Genomic DNA, 27,946 nt, shown 5'->3' on the forward strand with positions numbered 1-27,946 from the left:
CATGAAGCATTTCCCGCAAAAGCGATTTTTCCGTTTTCCCTGCAAAACGACCATCTCTAATGTACAAACAAGTATATGGCTCTGTGCCTACATGCAAACATTCCTCAAATATACATATGTAATATTTATTTTCTCATGTTCCATGCAGCGCCTTAAGGTCATTAAATGCGTGTGTGCTCCTCTCTCTTTCCAAACTTTGCGCTTCTATGCAAATTTCCGACAACATACGAGCTCATGTTTGAACTCGTTTAACTTGATTGCCTCAATTTCATTAGTGATGTGCGTGTATGTCAAATTGACTGATGCGAGACGAAGCGAAAATCACGAGTTGTGGGGAAGCAGCAGGCACTTCGAAAGCAGTGAGAGGAAGCGGCAATAATTTTGAAGCACGTTTGTCAAACTGCGACAGAAACGCAAAGTCGCTGCCCAGGAACTGCTGCTTTTAAATAGATTGCCCACTTACTTACCCCGGTCATTTATTTAGGAGACCCTTTTATGGCATACAAGACATATTCATTAATTTGTTTACAAATTGGTTTGAATTTGGAAACCAAAGGGTTAAGAAATGGTAGGGCTGTTCTTATTTCTATTGAAATAATATTTTTTTTTATGAAATGTGAAGTTTTTGGTTTAACCAGACAATTTTTAAACTCAGTTATTGAATATTAGCTAAGTCTTAGCCCTAAAATAGGAAGAAGTTGTTTTTTTTTTTTTGAAAGTGATGTGATAAGTACTATTTTGGGGGTAAGAACAGTTAAATATATGTCATCATATGTATAACAAAAAAAAAAAATCAATATTGGCTGTATGCTAAATAAGATATAAAAATATTTTCTCGATTGACGAATCAACGGTCAAATATAATTAAATGCAAGAGATCTTCACCTAAAATGGAATATAAGGTAACGCTACTTTTCATAGGTTTACAGGAGAAGGAAAAACGATATAAGAGAAACCACTCATATTGAAAAAAATTGAGTTTGGTTATAAAATGGTTATGTATTGGTTATACATTGGTTATATATTACTTATATATTTGTTATACAGTGGTTATATATTGGTTATACATTGGTTATATCTGACAGCGGAGCTGAAAATTTTATGCTACATGTATGTATTATGTTGTGGTGAATCGTAAGCAATAAAAAACTCAATTTCGATTTTTTTATGATACGTTATTTTGCATTTTAGGTAACGATACATACCTCCAAATTTTTTCAAATGAAACCATATTATTTTTATCATTAAAAAATGTTATTGGCCTATATTTTACTAATTGCTATTTTAAACAAGAAAATAAAAAAAGGAACTCGTTGCGGCGTTTCACCAAATAGTCGAAAAAATAACTGAATATCAGTTTTTTTTTACTTCAGACACAGGTTATCAGGCGCCAGAGTGTAAAATACAAAAATCTTTCCCTTCCCGTAAAAAAATGTATGACCCTAATGTACAACTTAGTTACTTGATACGATGAGAAACCACTGCTGGATATTATTATAAAATTTCCATGGACTTTTATAATACTACAATAGGAAACCTGAAGAGTGTTCTATCAAAAATAAGAGCAACATACATACTCTTTATATTACATGTGAAAGGATATTAAATGTCAAATTTGTTTACTTTGGAAAATGAAACTTCCTCATTGTGCTTAGACAAACATATTTATACATTGTACTTACGTAGACGACACCAAGAAATACTTACATAGGTTAGGTTGGTTGAATCACCCCTTTCATTATAAGCAGACGAATAGGTGAAACACAACACCATATAAGCGTATGTATGTATGTGTGCATGCAAATTGGTTACGCACACCAGTTCATACCCAAAATTATGGCCACTTTTAATGTTCAACAATTCGGTGTAGATTTATTAAGTGCTTAAACTTTTATAGCTGCTTTTTATTGCTGCGTGCCTTTCCTAATGACACTGTCACGCTGTCTGCCACATTGACTTACATGTTATATGTATGTGTGTATGTATATAATAAAAGCAAAAGAAATGCAAAAGGCAATCTGCAGCGAAAATATTTCAACACATACGACAACCTTTTCAACGAAGCCATATATACATACATATAAACATACATATATGTTTAATATTTTTGTTTTTTATATACCCTATTCTTTCTTACATGCATATGTATATACACATGTACCTGTTCATATACTTGTATGTGTGTTTTTGGTTTTTCTCTGGTTTCTTTTTTCTTAATGGTCCCAGTCTTTGCCATTTTCCTTCATCGTCCTTCATTTTCAGCTCACGTTTATTAATTAATTTGTTTTGGCTTTGTAAATATGTCTCACCTCATATTTGCGGTATCCGACAACACGTGGCTAAGTACCATATACTATATATGTATTATATATGAACATTTATACATTTTCACTCAACACATTGCAAGTAATATTCTTAGGTAATTTGATGTCCTTGTACATCATGTGTAGCACACATCACAATATATATATATTCCTATATATACATATATATGTTTTTTAAGCATTCGCAGCTAGATCGTAATTAAAGGGTGTTAGCTTTGCACAGCAGGACGCTTTTTGTGGCATAATTTGAGGATATCAAAGGATTTACGGAAAAATATATTTTTTTTATTGTGTTGTGTGGTAACTTGATAGAATGAATTGTTGTTATTCTTCTTCTTCTTAATTGGCGTAGACACCGCTTACGTGATTATAGCCGAGTTAACAACAGCGCGCCAGTCGTTTCTCCTTTTCGCTACGTGGCGCCAATTGGATATTCGAAGCGTAGCCAGGTCCTTCTCCACTTGGTCCTTCCAACGGAGTGGAGGTCTTCCTCTCCCTCTGCTTCCCCCGGAAAGTACTATGTAGAATTCACTCAGACCTGATGTGTTTTCATCCATTCGGGCAACATGACCCAGCCAGCGTAGTCGCTGTCTCTTAATTCACTGAACTATGTCAATGTCGTCGTATATCTCGTACAGCTCATCGTTCCATCGAATGCGATATTCGCCGTGGCCAACGCGCAAAGGACCATAAATCTTTCGCAGAACTTTTCTCTCGAAAACTCGCAACGTCGACTCATCAGTTGTTGACATCGTCCAAGCCTCAGCACCATATAGCAGGACGGGAATTATGAGCGACTTATAGAGTTTGGCTTTTGTTCGTCGAGAGAGGACTTTACTTTTCAATTGCCTACTCAGTCCGAAGTAGCACCTGTTGGCAAGAGCAATCCTGCGTTGGATTTCCAGGCTGACATTGTTGGTGGTGTTAATACTGGTTCTTAAATAGACGAAATTATCTACAACTTCAAAGTTATGACTGTCAACAGTGACGTGAGTGCCAAGTCGCGAGTGCGACGACTGTTTGTTTGATGACAGGAGATATTTCGTCTTGCCCTCGTTCACTGCCAGACCCATTTGTTTTGCTTCCTTGTCTAGTCTGGAGAAAGCAGAACTAACGGCGCGGGTGTTAAGGCCCATGATATCAATATCATCAGCATACGCCAGCAGCTGTACATTCTTATACAATATGGTACCTTCTCTACTAAGTTCTGCAGCTCGAACTATTTTCTCCAGAAGCAGGGTGAAAAAGTCACACGATAGGGAATCGCCTTGTCTGAAACCTCGTTTGGTATCGAACGGCTCGGAGAGGTCCTTCCCGATTCTGACGGAGCTTTTGGTGTTGCTCAACGTCAGCTTACACAGCCGTATTAGTTTTTCGGGGATACCAAATTCAGACATCGCGGCCTTAGCTCCCTTTCGTGCTGTCAAAAGCAGTTTTAAAGTCGACGAAGAGGTGGTGTGTGTCGATTCTCCTTTCACAGGTCCTTTCCAAGATTTGACGCATAGTGAATATCTGTTCTGTTGTTGATTTTCAAGGCCTAAAGCCACACTGATATGGTCAGTTTTTTGACGGTGGGCTTTAATCTTTCACACAGTACGCTCAATAGAACCTTATATTCAATTTTGAGGAGGCTTATCCCACGGTAGTCGGCGCAGATAGTGGCGTCTCCCTTCTAGTGAATTGGGCAGAACACACTTAAATTACAATCGTCGGGCATGCTTTCGTCCGACCATATTTTACAAAGAAGCTGATGCATGCTCCTTATCAGTTCTTCGCCGCCGTGTTTGAATAGCTCGGCCGGCAATCCATCGGCCCCCGCCGCTTTGTTGTTCTTAAGGCGGGTAATTGCTATTCGAACTTCTTCATGGTCGGACAATGGGACGTCTGCTCCATCGTCATCGATTGGGGAATCGGGTTCGCCTTCTCCTGGCGTTGTACATTCTCTGCCATTCAGCAGGCTGGAGAAGTGTTCCCTCCATAATTTAAGTATGCTCTGGACATCGGTCACTAGATCACCTTTGAGGGTTCTACAAGAGTATGCTCCGGTCTTGAAACCTTCTGTAAGCCGCCGCATTTTTTCGTAGAATTTTCGAGCATTACCCCTGTCGGCCAGCTTATCAAGCTCTTCATACTCACTCTTCGGCCTCTTTCTTTTCCTGTCTGCAGATGCGTCTCGCTTCCTCTTCAATTCTCGGTATCTATCCCATCCCGCACGTGTTGTGGTCGATCGTAACGTTGCGAGGTAGGCAGCCTGTTTTCTCTCCGCTGCGGCGCGGCACTCCTCGTCGTACCAGTTGTTCTTTTGCACTTTCCGAAAACCAAGGGTTTCGGATGCAGCTGTACGTAAGGAGTTTGAAATGCCGTCCCACAGTTCCCTTATTAACTTGTTGTTATTATTATTAATAAATATTTATATTTTGTATATAGTCAATGTATTAAACTGGAATTGCACCAAAGAATAATTAGTGTGCTTTATGTTTAAAAATAAAAATAAATATACATATCTGATATAGTATTTTATAAATAATATTTCAGATTACCATACAAGATCTTGAGTGTATTTGTCCGCAATTAGTTCACAACTTGACTAACTAAAAGTAGGATAGAACCGTATTATGGCATTCTTAACAACAGCTTCATCACTTTTTTATTGCTTCCTTTAGAAGAAACCAAGCCAACTGTCGAACTAAAAACGAAGCTGCCATAAGTGGCATACATTTTGCATATTCCTTTATATAGGATACTTTTACGTATAATAACTCCTCCCATTTTATTAATTTGCCATTAATTAGTTTTATAGGGAAAAAAATAATGTTTTGTTGGTAGCACTATAAAATATTTTCCAAACAATTTTGAAGAAACTGAAGAGTTGAAGATCTTGTCTAACTAACAAATTTGGACTCATTTAGTAAAGGTAGAACCGATTATCATAGGACCATATTTAATATTTTCATTTAACAATGGTTGGGAAACTGTTAACTGATTATAGCGATTTTCTTTCCCAATTCAGAAGTGTGATATTGATATTTTTCGCCATCGTGTCATTATTTTATCATTAAAGCTGTCAAATGTCCTACCAAAACAATAAAAAAGAAAGGCTGCATTATTAGAGTTTATGGCGACACTTTTTTCTTTTCTTTCGAATGAAAAAGATAAGTGTGAAAAGTATATCTTCTGAATTGTCCTATTGTCAATTTATTGTCTTTGTATTTGTCATAGCAAGAGCTATGCATTAGTCTGCAAGTGGCGAATGTTGTAAGGAATACCATAATGCATGTGAACATACGAAAAAGTATTTCAAGAAATATTTTTCCATCACCATGGAGCGGGCTTGGGGAGAAGGTTTGTGGAGAGGTTTACTGTCAGGGGCACTCTATCAATTCCAGCTTCAGACTTTCTAAATATTGCAGTGCTTTTCAGGCCGAATTTACTTACATTAAGATAGCAGTACATTTACTACTTCGAAGAGAAATAACCATCCACTCAGATAGCAGGGCGGCGATACTACCCTTGAACTCATAAAGAGTGCGTTCAGGGTTGGCCAAGAAGTTCGTAACCTCGTTATCAATAGCATCGAGTCTCTTTGTGATAAGACTGTTATGGGTGCCAGACCACAGCGAAATCGCAGGCAATTGTACAGCTAATGAACTAGCAAGAAAAGGCACAAGATCGATTACAAGAGGTCTAGTGATCCCTTTGCCCTTAGTAAGGCTAGCCTCTCCCTAGTTGTGGGGGTTTTAGCAGACCGTTGCTCTTTTGACGTCCAAGCTGTAAACCTGGGAATTTTAGCAGTTGCAGAAGCTGTATGGAAAAGATGAGATGGAAACAACTCAACATTCCTGCTTGACTGCTCCGCGTTTGGGAGGTCAAGTCTTAAAGACTTGAGAGACATCCCGCTGAACTTGCGGGAATGGAAATTAATGTTCTTCTTTTTTATGGCTTCACAAAGAACTACATATAGCAGTCCACGTCTAACCAAACCCAACCTAAAGTTTTCCACTAGGCGTAGCTCCTTAAAAGATGGTTAAGGTGTAATATTGCTGTTTTTGTCTTATCATACGAAAGGCTGTTTGTTGACAAAAACGAAAAACTCTTTGTGTTCCTATGAAACAAGTGTGGAGATAGTTTGTATTCGTCTGCTATTTATTATTCAGCTAGAGAGCCATTTGATCTTTCTTTAACACACTCAGTTGAAAGACACCCACCAACTTTCCAACGAAAATCCATTAACAAAAACATAATAAAATTTATCATTTCGCAAATAATGAGACAACAGTAAATAATGTCGAAAATAAACTCCAACCAACTACTTACACATTGCGCTGTTGACAAAAAAGCAAGCGAAAATGCGCACGTTGTTGTTGCCGCAAATCAATATATAAATAAATGTTGTGCTTTTCCACGCAGAAAATATGCGTAGCTACAATGGAATGCTGGCGAAACGTGCCGAGCATAAAGAATGTAAGCGAAGCAGGATGAGGGCAGATCTGCAGGACAATGCCAACCATAAGGACTAGCTTATGGTTGTGTGTATGTATGGGCGTGTTTGTAGGGCCAAGTTAATGGAGTAGACTTGGTGCGGCAGAATGTGGACGCAAAGGCCGAGAGCACGCTCGCCAAACACATACCAGCACACGCTTGCTCGCTTGGTATTCATGAGGGCCGTGCGCAGCAGATGGATGCCGGCCAACAACAATGACAAATAATGACAAACTACAAGCGCAAACAACGATAATAACTCGTTAGTGTTGTTAGAGAGAAGAAGAACGCAAGCAAATAAAATGAATATATTTGTGTTTGCACAGATGCAAAATGCAAACAGTTCGTCAACTAAACTTGACTGGCTTCAGCTAAGGCACTTCGTTGTTCGTTTTTATTTTTGTTGTTGTTTTTGTTTTTCTTTTTCTGTGTAAGTGGCGCAAATATATTTTCTTTAACAGTTTTTGTGCAAGCTCAGTTGATCAGCCAACGAAGCGAATGCGAGCCAAACGGAGCAAAGAGTGCCTTTACTGACCTGACCCTTTCTTTCCTCAATGGCAAAAAAAAAAGCTTTAAAATATGTAAAAGTAAAAATAGTTGGACCACGAGTTCCCTTTGCTGCTGGATGATGAATAAATGTGAAAGAATATTGCTTGCTGGACCCCCATATATATGCCATATGTGTTGCATTCGTTTGTTTGTGTGTGCGCATAAATGAGTTTTCCACTGAGGCAGCGTCCACATTGAGATGCAAGTCACATGTGGCAGCGGCGCGTGCAAAAAAATTGATAGAAGCAGCAGCAAAAAGTGCTGCATGTATAGTTATTTTAACATGCAACGTGCTTCACACACACACAGCAAGGACAAGCGAAAGCGGTCAGTGATGAGAGAGAGGCGTAGAGTGCAGTGGCTAAAAGCACCAAGCAACCCACACACTCACTTCTTATTTTCCTTTTTGTCTTATGCAATATGCATGTGTGCACACACACATACTCACAAACAGATGTGAGGCGTGCGCCTAGCTGTATGCCAGGGAAATCGGTCAGCCAGCGCAAAGTGGGGCATTCGGCGAGTACGCGCTTAGCATTCTACAACCATATGAAGCATAAGAAAAGTTAAAAAAATAATAATAAAACAAAAACTAAAAACAGCTCAGCTCGTGGTCAGCAAGGCGCACATTACGTGCCGCACGACACTCGCCAGTGAGTCACAGGATTTACTGATTGCCTCAGTGGCCGGCACGCTGTGGGGTGCATTTTGTCGTAACCCAGCGCAGTTTTCACCTTCATCGCCATCACTACACCATCGATGGGACGCACTGCAACCGCAGTAAGCTCTGTGGCGCTCTGCTGCAATTGTTGCATGCAATAAAATACGGCTGTGCGCACATATGTGTGTGCTTAATATGTTTAGCTTGCGATTTGTATTCCCCTTTGCTGGCTTTTTCAGCTTTAACCATTCTCTTCTCTCACTTTTTAATGTCTCCATTACACATTCCTCATATATTTATTGTTTTTCTTTTTCCTTGCTTGGTTCGCTGCAAGTGTTCCAATTCTTAGCTGTCAACTTGTTAATGGTTTCAGCAATTGGCGAAATGGCATAAATGGGTGCATGAGAGGGCTTTGAATTGCAAATGCGGTGATTAGTCATCGAACCAAATGAAGTCTTGTACTCGTAAATATACGACTAGTATTATTAAATATGTAATTTTTTTTATTCTTAATTTGTTGGGTATAATGATGTTATATTATTGGGTAGTCGAAAAAGTTTTTTCGTATTTCTAATCAAACTTCAACTATAATAATAAATAAATAAACAAATCTGTACGATTTTGGTCGAGCACTGATTGCCATTTTTCCGCTAGAGACATTATTCCATCAGTGTAAAACTGCCCAATATATTATATATTACGCCCAATGACTCTGCGTGGAAGTGAGGAGACACAATGAGACTCTTTTATTTATTTTGATCTTGATTTAATCTTTGATATTTCAACGAACAAATTCCTTCTCCATATTATAATGAAACGGCCTTTCCATCGGCTGCCTTGTGAATTCCAGTCGATAGCGTTCCAGGTGATTGTGCCTGTATCTCGCCTAAGTACATGCCCGAGCTAGCACCATTTTCTTTTCAGCATATCTGCCCATAGAGGTGTTTGGTTTGTGCATGAGAACAAGTCCGTGTGGAAGACGATGACGGGCCAGTAAATACGGAAAATATCGCTATGTAAATCTTTGCAGCTTTTTTATTTCAGAAGCTACGATATTCCATGTGTGCCAGCCGTAGAAAAGTGTGCACTTAACAATGGTGTCGAATATTTTTATTTTGGTACGCCAAAGAATAATCCAGGAGCACCAGACCGCATGGAAGTCGCCGACAGCTTGATTGGCCTTCTTTATACGGTTGATGATGTCTATCTTTGATTCTCGGTTGCATCTATACATCTGCCCAGGAATACACTTTTTTGAGCTCTATGCCATCGACGTTGAAGTTACCGGCCGACCTGAGGTCTACTTTCGCTGCAGACTCTTGCACCATAGCTAATTTTTTCCCTTGTCAGCAATTGTGTGTGCCATTAAGCATATATCGTCTGCAAAATCTAGGCCTTCGATCCGTCTACTTATACTACAATTTCTGCGGTGCCAGAAATCAGCTTTAACAGATGCCCACCTCTACTTTTTTTCGTTTACTGAGTTTTTTTTGTATGAAATACGACAATTCGCATCAGAGTTAAACATTCCTATTAGTTTAGAGTGGATCTCTCTACAAATTAGAACGTTTCAGATTGCTTGATGATGAAGTATATCCAACGCCTGTTGAAAGTTGATAAAGATGAAATAGAGGAAGGCGTCATTCGTATAATTGATCCACTATTACACGTAGGCTATTTACTTGGTCACTGTTGGGGCAAACTACAAAAAATCTGCTTTTTATTTTGCTCAAATTCGGTATTCACGCGCTCGATGCGCAACAGCATAATACCTTGTCAGATCATACACTTTGTCTGATCGTCTTTCTTGGGAAGATTGAAGATGACACCTTCTTTTATTTCTGGAGACAGATCTCTGTAGGCCGAGAAGTACCCAATTATGGGTCCGCTGAAATAAACTGAGGTTTCATAGTCAGTCTTTAAAAGTTCTGGCGTTATGTTGTCAGGTTCATGTTATCTAGTCTAGCTGCTTTATTTTTTTTAAGCTATCCGAGGCTCCTTTATTGTGGTTTCGTTGATAAAATTGGTTTAAGATTGACAGGTTATCTGTCTTTCTATACGATTCTGGTGTCGAGATATTGACTGAGGCATCCGCACCTGCTACCACACGTAATGGCAGAGACATTATATTCGCTTTACTATCCCTGGTCCATCTTTCGTAATTTGTATGGCGATTTTCTTGCTGAATTTCTATAACCACTTAATATATTTTCTCTAAATATTCTGAGTATGCTCGTAGAACTCCATACAATGGCCTACCACTTTTTTGATTGAAGCAGAAATTGAATTTTTGCTGGCCAAAAAAACTTTTTCGTTGAAAAAATTATTTGAAAACGCCGCCGTTTTGTTAAGTTTTTATTTTTTCGACGCTGGTCATTGTCCGGCCAATATTTTCTAGAGCTGACTTCTAGAACCGTGTGCTTAAACTATTTTTGATATCGGTTTTCACGACAGTCGGGCCTAAGTAACCGGATTTTTATCCGGCCAAGGACTTGACACCATTCCTCGAATTCAGGAATGTTTTATGTCGCTACAACAACAAACAATTTTATATTAGTTTCATAAGAATTAATTGCACCAAATGCACCACAAAAATCTCATTTTCTTTAATATACACCGTAACCTTTGCTCTAAAAATACCAGCCATACGCTGTGCACCGATGCCCACTTACTCTCTCAGCGCCTTTAAAGCATGAAAATAAAGCTTTGTGCTACAAAACGAAATAAAACACACAATAATGAAATAAAAATAAAATAACAATCAAACTAAATGCAACAATTGCAGATAAACGTAAACATTTGCGAAAACTAATAACAACAACAACAGCAGCTGCACAGCTTTGGTGTTGCAACTACAAAAGGCTTCAATCGCAATGCGAGTAAACGCTTTAAATGCAGCTGTTGTTATTGTAATTGTTGTTGGCACTGCTTTGCTGCAACGCTGCTTGCCACTGACAGTGATGGAGTGTCGAGGCAGAGGAGCAGAGCAAAACACAGCAACGGCAACTAAGTATGACGGCCGGGCAGAGGAACACACACACACACACGCACACAATTTCCATAACAATACACGTGATCGAGTATGCATACGTGTGTGAATGTGTTTGTGCGCATTGCAACATTGTGCAGATATAGCCATTGTACGGTTGAAACTTTTCACCGCAGCAACTGATTTCCAACGACCAGCAAAAGCAACAATTTCCAGTTTATTTTTGTAGAAAGCAAAAATATCCACCAAAGTTTAGCTAAGCGCTTCGCAGTGATTCAGAAACGTGTGTGGATAATCCAGTTGTGGGGACTGAATAAAGGCAAATAATGTGCTGAATTCATTTCGGGTGCAATTCCGACTGCCATTCATGTAACTGTTAATGGGAAGGTTTTGTTTGATTTTTTTGTCTTGTAAAACAAAAAAAAAGAATTTTCGTTTATTTTCGAATTTTATCTTTACTATACTGAAGCCTTATACCTAGCATCCAATCCGTTCAGTTAAATTCGATGGAATGAGGATCTTGCTAAGCTGAACTTATGGTACTCACATCTATATAACACAAAATCTCTACCGATCCTTTCCCTAAATATTGAAATTATGATGATCTTTACCTATTAATGTAACCTGAATTCAAAATTCCTCATTCACATGAGCGACTCAGACTCTTCTTCTTTCCTCGTCGCGCACTAGCCGAAACCAGTTTGGATGACAGAAAGAGTCCTCCCATGAACGTAGTCTAAGAACACAAAGCATGTTACCCGAAAACAAGCGGTTCGGTTCTTTCATCTTTCCCCTACACTTCCACTCCTGCAAACTTCTAGTTTGAGCAACAAAAGTCTTCGTTTGTGAATACATTTTATCGATCCAATATTTATATATTCGCAAAATCATAAGATAAAGATATAGATATATATATATACATATGTATATATATATATTCTATATCACGAAAAGAGTTGCTTCCACGAGGACTGTCCATCCATTGTACAAACAATAATCCGAAAAAATGTGATTTTCCGATGGAAACTAGATGTAATTCGTTATTTCAGGAAGAACTACAGACTGGTAAATGGCAAGGCTGATTTTATAAATGGACGCAATTCTTTACTTTCATGACGTTTTTGAAAAAAGTATATGGTACCGAGTTTTGAAAGTTTAATATTCTCAACATAATTTGATGGAAACATTGGATTCAACCATCTTATATCACAAAGCAAATAGACGACTTCGAGTAATGATCACCCCCACCTTCCATATAAAGGTATCGTTTAGATATACAAACATTTTGATCTGTCTGTACAATATTGCCACATTTATTAGTTCTTCATTCGAATGAGTTTACATAACTCCGAAACTATTCGAACTATTTTATCAAATTGTTGGTCATACTGTTCCCAAGATGCCTAAGTAACAAAATTTTGAAATGGGCGAAATCACACCACAACTACATGTACTACAATAATTATATTGTAAATATCGACATGACATGGCAACTCTTATATTGTTCGACTACATACTACTATGAACACAAAATAGTAAGACTTTTCTTTTGCTTGTATTTCTGAAGTACATTACATTATTCAAAGAGGAACTACGAACCAGGAAGGCCATCAACATCAACTGATGCTCAACAATACAATGAAATAAGGGAATTGGGGCTTGAGAATCGACAACTAACAGTTAGAAATCTTGCTGGCTTCGTTGGAATATCGGAAGGATACATGAAAGCCATTGAAAGATTATTTGGACCTCAGAAAAGTGAAATCACGATTGGTTCCAAATTTACTAAATTTTTTCGAAAAACAGTGTCGCGTTAATCTCTGTGAAACAGTGCCGACTACCAGTATGTCATGAAACGTATTATTACTGGCGGGAGTTTTGGATCTATGCTTACGACCCGAAAACAGACGATCAATTGGCCGAATATCGTAGCAAAGGGGAACCGAAGCCGAAAAAACCACATCAAAGCAGATCAAAAACCAGATTATGTTGACAGTTATGTTCGATTATCGAGGTGTGATGTACTCCGAATTCCTTCTGACCGACCAAACTGGCAACAAAGAATGCTATTTGGGTATTTTGCGTCGTTTGCGGTAAGCAATTCGTAAAAAATGGCCAGAAATATAAGCCGACAACTCTTGGTTTTTGCACCACGATAATGCACCGTCGCATACTGCATTGATTCTTCGTGAGTTTTTCGCCACATTTTCAACAAAAATCGTGCCGCAACCATCATATTTGCCTGATTTAGCTTCGTGTGACTTCTGGCTATTCAGTAAACCATATTCAAACTGTTTTTAGTCAATTGAACACATTAAACGTGAATTGCTATGCGTATTGAAGGCTATTTCGGAAATTGACTTTAACAACTGCTTGTTGAATTGGAAAAAAAACCTTGGAACAGGTGTTTGGTGCCAAGCAGGATTCCTTTGAGGAGGACGGCATAGATTTTGAAGAATAAATTAAAAATTTTAAAATTATGAACAAAGTCTTACTAGTTTTTGCTCATAGTAGTACATATTCTATTTACTTCTTACGAGTACCTATGTACCGAATGTGAGGCACTCAGTCTTGAACCAAAAGTACACACTTTCTACGATCTACACCATTCTATGCCTGTGTTGGGTTAAAATGGGAGAATTCTTAATGGAATTAAGCGAAATATGATTTGCTGGTTATTATCATAAGCTATCTTCCTCGCTAATTTAATATTGATCAACTAACACATATTAATCACCTTTACCTTAAACTATTTATTTCGAATAGTTAGAAAGCAATTTTAATGAACCCAAGTGAGCAAGTGATCCATTTAGTACTAGATCAGGAGTTAAAAAATTAAAAAACTCTCAAGCAGAAATAATTAAAATATTAAATACAAATTCAAACAAGCCGTCTGTTGCTGAAACAACTGCTTGAAGCCACCTAATCATCGTGTGGCTAGTGAATTTGTCGTTATTTCTTCGATGTGGTGAACAGTTGGCCGAAATCGCATTTGAAAATTGCTGCTGGTGGCCAACAATTCAACAACAAACTTTTGCGCCCTTACAATGTCGTTGTAATCTCTTTTCGTACAACATTACCGCACCGCTCCCTCGATATACATACGCACAGACTTACTGCAACTCCACGCGCTCACGGCTGCTGCTCGGTAGCCGAAGTTTTTCTAACGGAAGCGGAAATTTCCAGTTTGTGGTTAGTTTTTTAAGCTACAAGTTTCACCAAATTTTTTCTCTCTTTTCCGTTCGGCAAAAGTTGTGAAATTACTTTTTTCATGTGTGTATGTGTGTGTGGCGAGTGGCAGGCTTAAGACGCATCCTAAACTGTATCCATCCTTTGCGTTGCCGCAATTAGTGTGTTAGTTTATTTTCGTCCACAGATTTCGTTATGATTTTGTTGTTGTTAATATTGTTGTCGTTTGTAGCCATAGAAACTTGAAACTTTTAAATTTTTAATGGCCACCGCTGGTGCATAATTGCAGGCGCCACTTTGCAATTCAATTTGTACACTTTTGTTGTTATTGTTTTTGTTGTTTTGTATTTGTATAATGCCAACACTAATTTGGCAGCACTTCAAAAAATGTCGAAAATGCCGTCATTTCGTATGTGGAACTCTTTAATAATTGCTCACTCTCTCTTTCTCTTCTCTTCACAGTGCATGAAGGCCTATGTGGACTTTGAAATTACAGAAGGCGCTTACGAGATCTCGTGTCCCGATGCCCAATGCCCGGCGCAAGGCATTATGACACTACCCGAAATCGCCAACTTGACGACCACCAATCTGATGAAGAAGCATCATCGATACCGACTCAATAAAGGTAACATATTTGCTGCTATTGGCGGCCTTAACCTATAAATTCAGTTGCCGCATATAAAAAATTTCAAATTTAAAAGAATATTAAACTCAACAGTGTTCCTTTGCTTTCTCTCTAACAGAAATCGAAATGGATAAGACGCGCACCTGGTGTCCGCGTGCTGGCTGCGAAACGGTTTGCCTCGTCGGCGTAGGTCCACATTCCGATGCCACACCGTCCACCTCGACCGGCGGTGGTAGCGGTGGCACACACACAGCCACTTTCACTGACAGCCAAGGCGCACAACAGTCGCTCTGCGCCGTGCAGTGTCCGTCGTGCAAAGATGAGTTTTGCTCGGCCTGCAAGAAGGCGGTAAGTACTTGTGACACTCGCTTCACCTGCCAACCTTTATGGGGTGTGTTGGTTATACTTACCCATTTGTGCTTTTATTATTTTGTTATTTTTACCTTTTAACGTTTTTTTTGTGTTTTTGTTTTTCAGTGGCATCCGAACATGACTTGCGAGGAGAACAGTCGTCGCTTGGTGGCGGACGGTCAGGATGACATTGGCATACCCTTCGACAATGACCTCATCAAGTGTTGTCCCATGTGCGCTGTGCCCATCGAGAAGGACGAGGGTTGCGCGCAGATGATGTGCAAACGTTGCAAGCACGTCTTCTGCTGGTACTGTTTGGCCAGCTTGGATGTGAGTACCCCCATAATAAAAGTTAAATATTTAAATAGTAGAGCACTTTTGCTAACATTTACGAAATGACCCAAGTTGATAGTGAAAACAACCGTTATTAGTTGATTAAAGTTATGGGCTCTAAGTGTTCGCTTTCGGCTTAAATTGGGGTACTTCAGAATACTATGTTTACTGACCTGCTTTTTTGAAAGTTTTCTCTTATGATGGTGAAAGTCGAAATTCGGACGGACCAGGATACAAAATAGTAAGAGAGCACATGTAACTCTGTGAAGATACATAGTATACGCTCGAGACATTGAATGGATGTATCGACTCTTTATCTCTGGCATTGAGTTTTTTGATGATTAGACTGGTTTGCGTGCCTAACCACACCGGAATGGTAAGAAACTGGAAGGCTGATGAGTTTGCTAGCTCAGGTACTTTTGTCTGACTATCAGCGGAATAGGAAGGTATAGGAGCTTTACTAGCTTCTTGCGATTAACTGGGTCAAGCCTCAGGTGAGCTCATAAGGGCTTGTCAGATACTGGCAACTCGGATATCAGATGTTGCTTTAGCAAGAAATGCTGTGTTTCGGTGGCACAAGGCCTTTTTGGAGGGCCGGAAAGAGGTCGCTGATGAAGATCGGAAGAATGAGTAAATCCAAAGTGAATACGATGCTCATTGTCTTTTTCGACATCGAAGGAATCGTCCACCATGAATTTGTTCCTCCTGGACAAACTGTCAACGCCAAATTGTACGTGGAAGTGCTCAAGAGACTCAAACCAAGGATCAATTGGGTCCGACAAGACATCGCAGCCGATTGGAAGTTGCACCACGACAACACCCCGACTCACACCGCCTTTCCTGTGAACAACTACCTAACCAAGGGCGGCATACCAACGCTTCCGCTGCCGTCCTACAGCAGATGTGACCCCCTGGACTTTTCTTTGGTTTCTTGACCTTGAAGAGGTCGATGAAAGGCAAGCATTTTGAGACAACAGAGGGGATCCAAGCAGCACGCACCTCGGCTCTCAAGTCTATTCCGGAGAATACCTTCCGTGAGGCCTTCAGTGCTTGGAAATCGCACTGGCAGCGCTGCATCGACGCAGAAGAATCCTATTTTATTAGTTATTAAAGATTTGTAACGAGTGGTTCTATAAATTTTTCTAAATCGACTCAGTCCTATTACCTTCCGGACAAACCCTATATGGGTTTCAAAGTCGTTTTTGTGCAAAGGATTCAGGTATTTTTGGTCTGGCATTGACACGCTTCAAAACATTAACCAAAATGCGTTGAGTACTTATTATTCTTGTAGTCATTCACTCTTTCAATTTCTCTTTAAACATATTTGTCTCTCTCTTTCATCCTCACAGGACGACTTTCTGTTGCGTCACTATGATCGTGGTCCATGTAAGAACAAGCTTGGACATTCCCGTGCCTCTGTGGTGTGGCACAGAGCACAAGTGATTGGCATTTTTGCCGGTTTCGGTATATTGTTGTTGGTCGCTTCACCACTGCTACTGCTAGCTGCACCCTGTATTATATGTTGTAAATGCCGTAGTTGTAGCGGTGCACGAATCGATGAGGGTGATGCCGAGCTGGACGAGGCGACTGCGTTACAAAGGTGAGCAACTGATCACTTATTTGTTGCTGTTTTATGACATTTAATTTTACAGTTCCAATAACTAATACAAAATTTCATTTGTTCTCGTATTTGCAGTCTTTAGAAGGCATCGACGCACCGAAAACCGGAATTTGGACCAAAAATCTAAGGCACTATCGAACTAACAGGGTGTGCTGAAGTACTTCTTTTCACATAATGGGAAAATGTTTAAAGTAAAAAGTCACTTGCGAACCACTTATTTGCTGATTTTATATAATATTTATGACAACACTAATATCAATACCTATGTATGTATGTGTATGTGTACAAAGTATGAAAAAAGTAAAATCGAGTACACAGAATAAGCAAAATCCTTAACCGGCTTAACAAAGTTATTTGTTTAAAATCATAAATGTGTTGCGATGTGCAAAAAAGCGAAATCACAAAAATAAGTAAAACAATATTTTTCAATTCCGATATGCAATAAATAACAACAAACACAAAAAATTGCGCATGTTGGATTACCGGGGATTTGTGGAGGGATCAATGCTGATTGGTTATTTGTTTTCATGCATTACATAATTAACGGATTCAAGCAAATATTTGCGCAGGCTTATTTGTTACGTGCATATTTTTTGAATAGTAAAGAGTGTACTGGATTGTTGAGAGGTTAATACAAAATTTTATGGATTTTTTAATTTTTTTTGCTATCCATAAAATTTTTCTATATTTTTTTTGTTAGTCAAGCATTTTTATTAAATTTAATTTGTGCTAAAATATTATTATTTATAAATTTTCTAAATTTTGTAGTATTTAATGAAAGAAAATTATTTTTATTTATTTTTTTTTGCGAACCACGAAATTTTAACGAAACTTATTTTTTTTATAAATTTTATAATAACCATTTTGTTAACCAGCAAATTTTTTTAAATTTAAAATATTTATTTCCAAATTTCTTAAAAGTAATTTTGTAGTTTTTATTAAAAAAAAAATTATTAAAATGAACAAAAACAATAATAATGTCTAAAAAGTGCGAAGTTACGCCATGATGCGAGCTTAACGCTTCCAAAATATTATATTGTTCCATAAAATATCAAAAGTAAACTTAATTTTGTGTACAAAAAAAAATTTAACACTCTCGCAACAAAGTGGCAACCCCTTAAAGCAGGCTTACAACTCTTTAATCAAAGGCAAAACTGACCATCCCTAATATCGTATGATTAAAACAAAAGCAATGCATTATTTGTATGCATAAACACAAACATTGCTCAGATTTTTCATAAATTTTTTTCTGAGAATTTATATGTACATATATTTCTATTTAGACATAAAATTTTTATTTTTATTTATACATTTTGTTAATTTATAAAATTCTTTTTTTTAGCTCTTTCGAAGTATCAAAAAGTCCGCATGAGAACAAATTAATCGCATTAAATATTTTACAGAAAGCTTATGTATATAAGGGTGGTACTTAAGAAATCAATTTGTTTATTTATTTGCTGACGCTTTCGAAATAAAGTCTGCATAACCACATATTAATCGCAATACATAATTTACATATGTATGTGCATTAGGGTGGTGCTTAAAAATCATAGTAATGAATTATTCTGTTTCTCGTGCTTAAACTGTACTAAAACGCATATAACTGAAGTATGCTTTTTGTTATGCTTTTTATTAAATCGATTCAAGCGTATCAAATTAGGTTACAATTCTGATTACCCTATCTACATATGTATGTACACACATACTCGTACAATTGAGTTTGAAATTACAAATTAAATTACATCACCGCATATATGTATGTATGTAATGGATTGGATAATTGAACAATTTGATGGAAAACTGTATTTTTCATATTTAAGTGCCACCCTAACATTTGCATTTATCATTTGAAATATTTTTTTTTTGTATTTGAAAGAATTTAAAAAAATTAAAAATTTTTAAAATATTTCCAAAATGTTTCTTTGAAACTAAATTATGTCAAATATTCGCGAAAAATGCATTAAAAGTTAAAAAAATTCTTTTCTCAGTATACCCTCAGTGACCGCTATATTTGGGAGTTAATTAATCAAAATATATCAATAAATATATAGATTGGATAATTGGAAAATTTGTTGCAAAACTGTAATTTGTATGTATATTTAAGTACCACCCTAACATTTGTTTGTATTCCTTGAAATATTTTTTTTTTGTTAACAAATTTCTAAAAAAATTGGCAAAATGTTTATTTGAAACTAAATTACGACAAATAGTCGCGAGAAATGTATTGAAGAGTTTCAAAAAATAAAAAAATTTATATACTATGTACATACATACATATATTTTTTTCTCAGTGCACCTTCAGCGACTGATATATTTCGGAGTTACTTAGTTAAACGAACTAAATTTTGAAAAAAATGTTTGAAAAAATTGAAAACGAATTAAATTGTGAAAATTTTTTCAAACAAAATTTCAAAAAAAAATTTTAAATTTTTTTTCGAATATTTTTTACAAAAAATTAAAAAAAAAATTGTATCAAAAAAATTTATTTCCTTTCAAGAAAACGTAAAAAATGCTTATTTCTATTTAAAATACATACATATGTATATAACCGCTATGTAGTCAGAAAATTTTGTTAGTTACAAAGGAAAAAATAAAAAACAAATATTCACAGTGTACCCTCAGCAATCCACACATACTTATGTATGAGCTCAACAAGCGCGCTATTTCTTTGCTTAAACAAATTTTGTACTAACTGCATTATACTTTGAAGTGTACGCTAACGGTACTCCACAAAAGTATACACACAAGCGATTATTATTCTCATTACAGCGACAGTGTTGAGCGCAGAAGACCAACTTAGACATTAGGGTGTTACAAATGCAGTATATTCTATGATTAAATGTACGTAGGTATGTATACTTATATATATATGAAAATGTGCTTATGTATGGATTATACGTTGAGTATGCATTATGCGTTAACTAAATTGTGATATTTACAGTGATTCGATTTGTAATGAATGTTTTTTTTATATTTGTTCGAGCAAATCGATAACTAAAATAAAGTTAAAAGAACGCGAATACTAATTACATATGTATGTATGATTTGCTTTGTTGAAAATGCAAAACAAAAACAAAGTTGAAATGCTGAAAAATTTATGAAGCTTGTATTTGTTATTTAAACAGTAAATGAAAAGCGACACAAGCGACTTACGTGCAGAAAAGAAAACCCTTAGTACAATCCAAGCTTGAAATAATTTTCTGCAAAAATGCTTTGCAAAATGCTGCAATTGTTTTCGAAATCGAAATATTAAAAGAAATATTTGATTTGTGTTAAAAGCATTTTAATGTTACACAATTGTATAGAGAGCACTCGTTTTTGATATAAAAAAATATATATAAAATAAAAAATAGGAATAAATTAGAGTTTATTAACAAACGATTTAAGTATTTATATTAAATATTACTAAATGAAAGCTTTTTTGATTCGTTGTTTGTATATAACAAGGAAATAAATATAAATAAATATATATATATAGTATATAACGACTTTCGTCTACGTTTTCAAACTTTATTTATTAGAGCAACTTTATAAACATTAGGGTGTGCGTTATATCACAGTTAATTTTTTGCTTGCAACTTTCAGTTTTAGCCCTAAAAAGGTTATGCAATGAATACAAACTTTTTATTTTAAATTTAAACTGAGACTAAATCATATTTCTCTTCCCAAGTAGATAACATTGATATTTTGCATAAAAAAATGCACTAACAATTTTAGAAGGCAAATATTCGAATAAAAAAATTTAGCGCGCTAGAAAAAAGGTCTCAATGATTTTTTCCATAAAATCACTCATTTTAAAGTTATGTGCCGTTAAAGTTATGCTTCAAATGCACTAAACTTCATACGAGTGAAGAATGTTTACTGCGTTACGCATACGCCATGGTGCTCGATGCTTGCTCAGTGCTCTCCTATAAATGCTCAGTTCATTTGATGTGTGACTTTAACTGCGTATAACTTATAAACGAGTGGTTTTATGGAAAAAAATATTAAGAACTTTTTTGTAGCGCGGAAATTTTTCTATTATAATATAATTTTTTTAAAGTTGTCGAGTAATACGTTTTGGAGATAAAAAAAGTATTACAAAAAAAATAAAAAAAGTACGAAAAATATATGGGAAAAGAATAATGATTTAGATACGTTTTAAATTGAAAAAAAGCTGGTTTTTGTTGCATAACGTTTTTAAGTGCAAAAACTGTAAATTCAGGCGGCGTTTGCAAAAACAAAAAACAATAAACTTTGGAAATAACGGACAACCCTATATGAATACATAAACTATATATGTATGTTACTAACGACATAAAAATTTTGAAATATATTAAAAAATAAAACAAAAATATTAAACAGCTCTACATCTAACTAACTGTAAACTATAAAGTATTACCACACTACACATACTCTGAAATGTAATTTTATTTTATTATAACCGTTAAACTTTCGAAAGCGCATAAACGCTGTTATACAATCTAAATAGTAGCACTACGAAAATATAATCGCAAAAATAAAGCACCGCAACAAAAAAAATATAATAATAATATATATAAATTTATATATATAAAATAAAAACAAAAAAAAAATATAAATATAAACAAAATCGAAGAAAAATATAAAATTCAAAGACATTTAACGAACATATTTCACTTACAACTTAAAAATAATTATATACTTAGCTTATATACCTAGTGACATAGACTAGCATTTAGCTTATTTAAATGAAATTATAGCTAGCCACGCTCATATACAAGTATATATGTAAACACAATCAGTTATATACGAAAATATATACATATTTAATAAAATAAAATTATTAGACAAAAAAATAAATAAAATAATAATAAATATTTTCAAATGTATATGCAGTGTATGATACGTAATTAGGCGTATATAAATATGTATGTATATGGCATAAAGGCATATAAGTATGTATGTAGTTAACTAATTTACATATAAACAATTCGTATAGCAAAGAACAAAATTTATTATACACAAGTGGAAACATAGAATAACGCATATGTACATATGGGTGCAAATGCAAATGTGCATATTCTCACTGCGCATGTAGTTGTGTATGTATGTATATGCGTGCTTAAAAAGTTGTTGAAAGTATGCTAAGGTTAGAAATTGTATGCTTGTATGTGGTTTGAGTCGCTGTTTGAATTGTTTGTACTCGCCTCATGGCAAAAAAAAATTAATGCGAAGCAACAACAACGTGTGTGTCAACAAATACGACATTGTATATGCTAAATGAATTTCTTGAATTAGAAAATTATATAAATGAATAAATTTGTTTAATTTGTAATGATCATTATTGTATGTATACAAACAACTTCAGCTACTATTAGACACTAATACCGATTGATTGATTGATTGATTGCATTGTTCTCGATTTAGCCGATCTTAATTACGGAAATACTTATTTAGAATTGTAAATGTATTTAACTAAATAAATTATATATAAATATATATATAATATATACATGTATAAATTTACATATATAACAAAATTGAAATTTAAAATAAAGAATACACGAAAAATGTGAGTAAAAGAATTGATATTTTAACTTATGTGCAGGAAGAAGGGAAAGAAGGTAGGAAAATATGTAAATTTATGGATGAAAATTTCTAAGAAATAGAAAATATGCCTCGTTTTTATAAACCTGACTGAAAAAGGAACAAGAACGTAAATGTATCAGTATCAGTAACAGAAACAGAAATAGTTTATATTTTCTCAATAAGCGGTTATGGATAAAAATGCCAAAGAAATAAAAAAATATGTGTCGTTTTTATAATCCTGAAAATATAACAGAAACTAAAAAAGTACAGGAACAAATAACGGAAACAGAAATGTATCAGTAACAGAAATATTTTCTGTTTTTGCTAAGCTTTTTGTCTATTTTAGATATGGCCAATGTTGTCTTAAGCATAAAACCATACCAACAATTGATATATATAACTCTGTCAAGAGATGGCGTGACGCGTTTATTATTGTCCCAATATTCCGAGCTTCCGAAGTTTCTGTGCTTGAGCGCATTTTTCAGTATACAAGTAGGTACATATATTATGTCAGTCATTTGAAGCAAAAACAATAAACAGTTTTTCACTCAAAAATGTCAGTGCTGGGCGAAAGGACCAAAGGTAGTTTGCAAGGTTAAAAAGTGGAGATTTTGGCTTGGAAAGCATGGAACGACCTGAGCTCCAACAAATTTTAAGATGAGGAACTGGAAGCATTAGGCGATGAAGATTCTTGTTAAATACAAGAAGAGCTCGCATAATATTTGGTAGTCACTCAAGCAGCCAATTCGAAACGTTTAAAAGTAGCCGGATAAATTCAAAAAAGCATATGAGTTGAAGCCAAGAAGTGTTGAAAGACTGTAAGCCGGAAATGCTGCTTAAATACTACAAAAAAGTAGTTTTTGCATCGGATTGTGACTCTTCGTCTTTATTGGTGTAGACATCGCTAACGCGGTTATAGCCGTCACGCCAGTCGTTCTTCCTTTTCGGTCCTTCTCTACCAGGTCTTTCAAACGGAATGGATATTTTCACCTCCCTCTGCTACCCCTGGCGAGTATCGTATCGAATACTCTCACAGCTGGAGAGTTTTCATCCATTCGGAGGACATACTCGTAACCTAGCCGCTGTCTCTTTATTCGCTGAATTATGTTAATGCCGTCCTATATCTAGATAGTACAGCTCATCGTTCCATCGAATGCGATACACGCCGTTGCCAATGCTCAAAGGACCATATACATATGTACTGTATATTCCGCAGAACCTTTCTCTCGAAAACTCGTAACGTCGACTCATCAGATGTTGTCATCGTCCATGCCTCTGCATATCAAACTATTACTTAAATTCATCCGAGTGGAAAAATAAATATTGATATTACTTTTCCAGCGGTTTTTTTGCTTCTACCAGCCATGCTAAATTAAATTTTTGAATTGTACTGCAAAGAAGAATAAAATTTCTTTACACTTCATTATCGGCACTTTCAGAGTTGCATCCAGAACCTATACGTCGCACAAGACATTCTAGCTGATTTCTTTTCAAACCTATTTTTTAGTTTGAAAATTTATTTCAGTTAAATTTTTATGAATATAGTTTACAGATTACATTAAAATTCGCAGTACAAAATAAAATTCTTCATAACGCTGCAATGAATTTCTAACTTCGATAAATGTAACCAAACACAGGGTGAATCATGTAAATAGATAACTCAATGCCGAAACAGCTGATTTTGTTTATATGATTTCCACACCATTTATCTACAATTTTGTTTTCGATTAAATTGGAAACACACCGGTCGAATTAGCACAACAAAAGACATTTTTCCATATAAAATTAAGTTTTCTCATCGACGCGTTCTAAAAACCTAGTTTTTAACATGGAGGACCAGGCATGTCCGCGCTGCAAAACCACAAAGTACCGCAATCCCTCACTGAAATTGATGGTCAACGTTTGCGGGCACACACTTTGTGAATCCTGTGTAGATTTGCTGTTCCTCAAAGGTTCGGGTTCCTGTCCGGAATGTATGGTGCCATTACGGCGCAACAATTTCCGTGTACAACTCTTCGAAGATCCTATGGTGGAGAAGGAGGTAGATATACGAAAACGTGTTCTACGCGATTACAACAAAAAGGAGGAAGATTTCGCTACGCTGCAAGAATACAATGATTACTTGGAAGAAATCGAAACTATTATCTACAATCTCTGCAACAACATTGATATAATCGGGACCAATAAACGCATTGAAGCATATAGGCGTGAGAATCGTGAAGTTATACAAAGGAATAAAACGCGTATGGGGCGAGAAGAGTACGAGCTGGAGGAAATGCTTGAATTAGAGCGTGCACAAGAAGAAGCACGTAAGCAGGAGTTGGCTGAACTCGAAACTGAACAAAAAAAGAAAAAGGCGCGAGAGAAGGAAGCGCTCATCGATGAACTAATGTGCAGTGGCAAAGATGCCGCCGAGATTGTAAATGAATTTGCCGAGAAGGTAGAAAAGCTACGCGAGGAGGAGAAGAAACTGCCACCACCCAAACCAGCAACACAGTTCTCGACAGGAATAAAATTTGGACGCACAGCGGACCAAATGTTCCTGCCGTTACCGAAAGCGGAAGAGGGACCACTCTATGTGCATAAACTGCCCACGCTTTATACGGAAGGCCCAGCTGCGCCCGCTAGCGCCGATATCGAAAGCAAAGGTTTCATTGCGCACATAAGGCCAGAAAATAGCGCTGAACGTGCCGGTGGTTATAAAGCGAACTTGGCTTGTCAACGTGCTTTGCAAGAGGCATTGATGGGTCTCTACTATGGTGCACCGACGGTTAATTGACACGAAGATGAAAATAGCATTATAAACGAAGAGCAGTTGGAGATCAGCGTTTAATTCGCTTTTGTATAACAAATAAATGAATTTCAGACTCTTTAATTTAACAAACTATAGCATACACAATTTACCATAGACATATAATTGTATACAATTAAGTAATTTATAATAGGTTTACAAAACTTGCTAAATTGAAATGTTTCCTTGAATACCAGCCTTGAAATAATATGCAAACATGAAATCTATTTAAAGCATTTTATTATTGTTAGAAATTTTGCGGCATAATTTTTTGCGAATGACGAATATAAATTATAAATAATATGAATTATAAATATTTACTTAAAAATTATAAATAATACTGTCATACATATATTCACTTAAGCGAAATTAGAGGACATTTTTCATAGAATTCGCTCGTTTAGGATGGTTAGAAATATTTCTCAAATGGCTAAGTATTTCTTTCCCTAACCGCTTTGAAACTTAGGACGCCATGATTATTGTACCAATAGAATCCAAACTATTAAGGAACTGACTGGATGTGATAATTTATTCTACGTTGAAGCTTTGTGTTGTGCTATCGAATAAATACGAAGGTATACCACTTGCATAGACCAGTGCAGTTAAGATTCCGACTGACTATAACCTCAAAATTTTAGATGTGACTTTCGCCAGTCGGTGCTCCTTCACTCCTCATATGACCGCGATTATCGCCAAAGCACAGAGCCGCAACAAAAACCTCAAGTCGCTAGCCGGCAGCACATGGAAAAAGTATAAAATATCGTTGTTGGTAATATACAAGGCAATCCACCGGTTGCTCCTTAACTTAGGATATTGGGACAATTCCCACCTTTGGATGACGTTGATGGCAACTTATCTAATCCTTAACGGGGAATAATTTCCCGTTACAACAACAACAACTATACATTCTTCTGCATACAAGAAATATGTAAGCTGCATCGTGGAGGTCGAAAAACGAAGAAATTAAAAAAATGTTTAATGCGCAGCTAATATGTGGGAATTATTTCAGAACTTATATTCATTGTCATTATATCCTGAACGATGTACATATATGTATGTATATTAAGTTGTGCGTGAAATTTATTATGCCCGGAGGCCTTAAGAAGTGTAGTGACTAGCTCAGTCGATTTAGCCATGTTCGACTGTTTATATATATTTGAAGTTTTTGAGATATCGTTCTGAAATTTTGCACACATACTTTTCTCCCCAAAGAGCTCCTCATTTGTGAGAAACGCCGATTTCGGACCACTTAGCACATAGCTACCATACAAACTGAACGATCAAAATCCTTGCATGGGAAACTTTTTTATTTGACAAGATATCTTCACGAAATTGAACATAGATCATTGCCCAAGATAATCCTATATTCTCCAAACATATTGTTCAGATCGGACCACTATAGCATAAATCACCAAAATTAAGTTAAAATTACTTTTATACGCTTTTCTGTTCTAAAACATCCACCTCAGAAAGTTATTATGGCTCCGGCACAGCCGAAGCTACCATTTTTTTCCTTTTTTACTTTTAAAGAAATAAAACAATCCAACTTCATTTAATATGTATGTTTTCATTTTAATCATAAGTGTTTTGTTTTATTGAATACTTGAGAATGACACGCATTTATTGTTATAATTAAGATTGTTTTAACTGCGTTTAGCAATTCACATACTTATTTTACTTCATACTTGACTTACACATAAATCGACACTTATGTAACTATACGTATGTATTTATTGTAAGTATATTATAAACAGAAATAAAAATACACTTTATAGACAAACACAATATTACAAAGTTATTATTAAGAAAGGGGGGTGGTGTAAATGTAAAATTATCATAATGATTTAACGGTATACTTACATACCGCGTACTATAATACAAGTAAATATGTATTTGTGTGTATATATGTATATTTTATATATAAATATTAATTAAGGTATGTGTATGTACGTGTAAAGAATTGGCAATTACTGAATTGATAAGGAAAACGTAATTAATTAATTAATAATATATCATATGCAGATCATATGAGAAAGGAAATCACACGTTTACTGACAGGTCTACAATACAGTTGACAACTCAAAGCTAAAAATATGAACGATACAAACGAATTGCACCAAATCGTTAGGACTACAAGCTAACAAAGCGCGAAACACACAAGCATACAGCGAGTTTAAAAGAAAATTCTACCAGGCAAATTTAGTAAATACATTTATAAAGCGCAAAGTAGGCTATGCAGGGTTGCAAGTGAAAAATTAATTGTATTTTCGACGCTTGACGCATTTAATTTTACACATTTTTTATTTACTTTAACTTTTTGCGTTACGCTTTATTGCTATAAATGAAGCAGAAAATATTTTTAAATAACTGCAGCAGCGCAATAATTTTTTTTTTTGCAAAGAAATTTTATTTATAAAATATTATATATTGTTTGGTTAGGTTTGTTGGGCTTTTTTGCACTTTCAGCAAACACACTGTGGAATG

At 35.9% G+C, this 27,946-nt stretch overlaps 2 protein-coding genes across 3 annotated transcripts in view; both read left to right on the forward strand.

Moving 5' to 3' along the window:
• LOC120773042 overlaps positions 1–17,741 on the forward strand; it is a 364,532-nt gene extending 346,791 nt beyond the window's left edge. For both annotated transcript variants that reach the window (XM_040101971.1, XM_040101972.1), the window contains 5 exons: positions 14,654–14,816; positions 14,935–15,164; positions 15,294–15,497; positions 16,850–17,100; positions 17,197–17,741. In XM_040101971.1, coding sequence (XP_039957905.1) covers positions 14,654–14,816; positions 14,935–15,164; positions 15,294–15,497; positions 16,850–17,100; positions 17,197–17,203 — 855 coding nt within the window. In that variant the 3' untranslated portion in view covers positions 17,204–17,741. The remainder of the gene's footprint in view (positions 1–14,653; positions 14,817–14,934; positions 15,165–15,293; positions 15,498–16,849; positions 17,101–17,196) is intronic.
• A 6,665-nt stretch (positions 17,742–24,406) lies between these two features.
• Positions 24,407–25,689, forward strand: LOC120771780 (CDK-activating kinase assembly factor MAT1). The gene has a single exon (XM_040099972.1). It carries the CDS (start codon positions 24,500–24,502, stop codon positions 25,448–25,450), a length of 951 nt encoding a protein of 316 aa, XP_039955906.1. The 5' UTR covers positions 24,407–24,499; the 3' UTR covers positions 25,451–25,689.
• The last annotated feature ends 2,257 nt before the right edge of the window (positions 25,690–27,946 follow it).

Source organism: Bactrocera tryoni, chromosome 3 (genome assembly GCF_016617805.1).
Source record: "Bactrocera tryoni isolate S06 chromosome 3, CSIRO_BtryS06_freeze2, whole genome shotgun sequence".
In the NCBI taxonomy this organism is placed as follows: domain Eukaryota; kingdom Metazoa; phylum Arthropoda; class Insecta; order Diptera; family Tephritidae; genus Bactrocera; species Bactrocera tryoni.

Coding starts and splice junctions, on each gene's coding strand:
- LOC120771780 (XM_040099972.1), top strand. CDS start 24,500: ATGGAGGACCAGGCATGTCCGCGCTGCAAAACCACAAAGTACCGCAAT.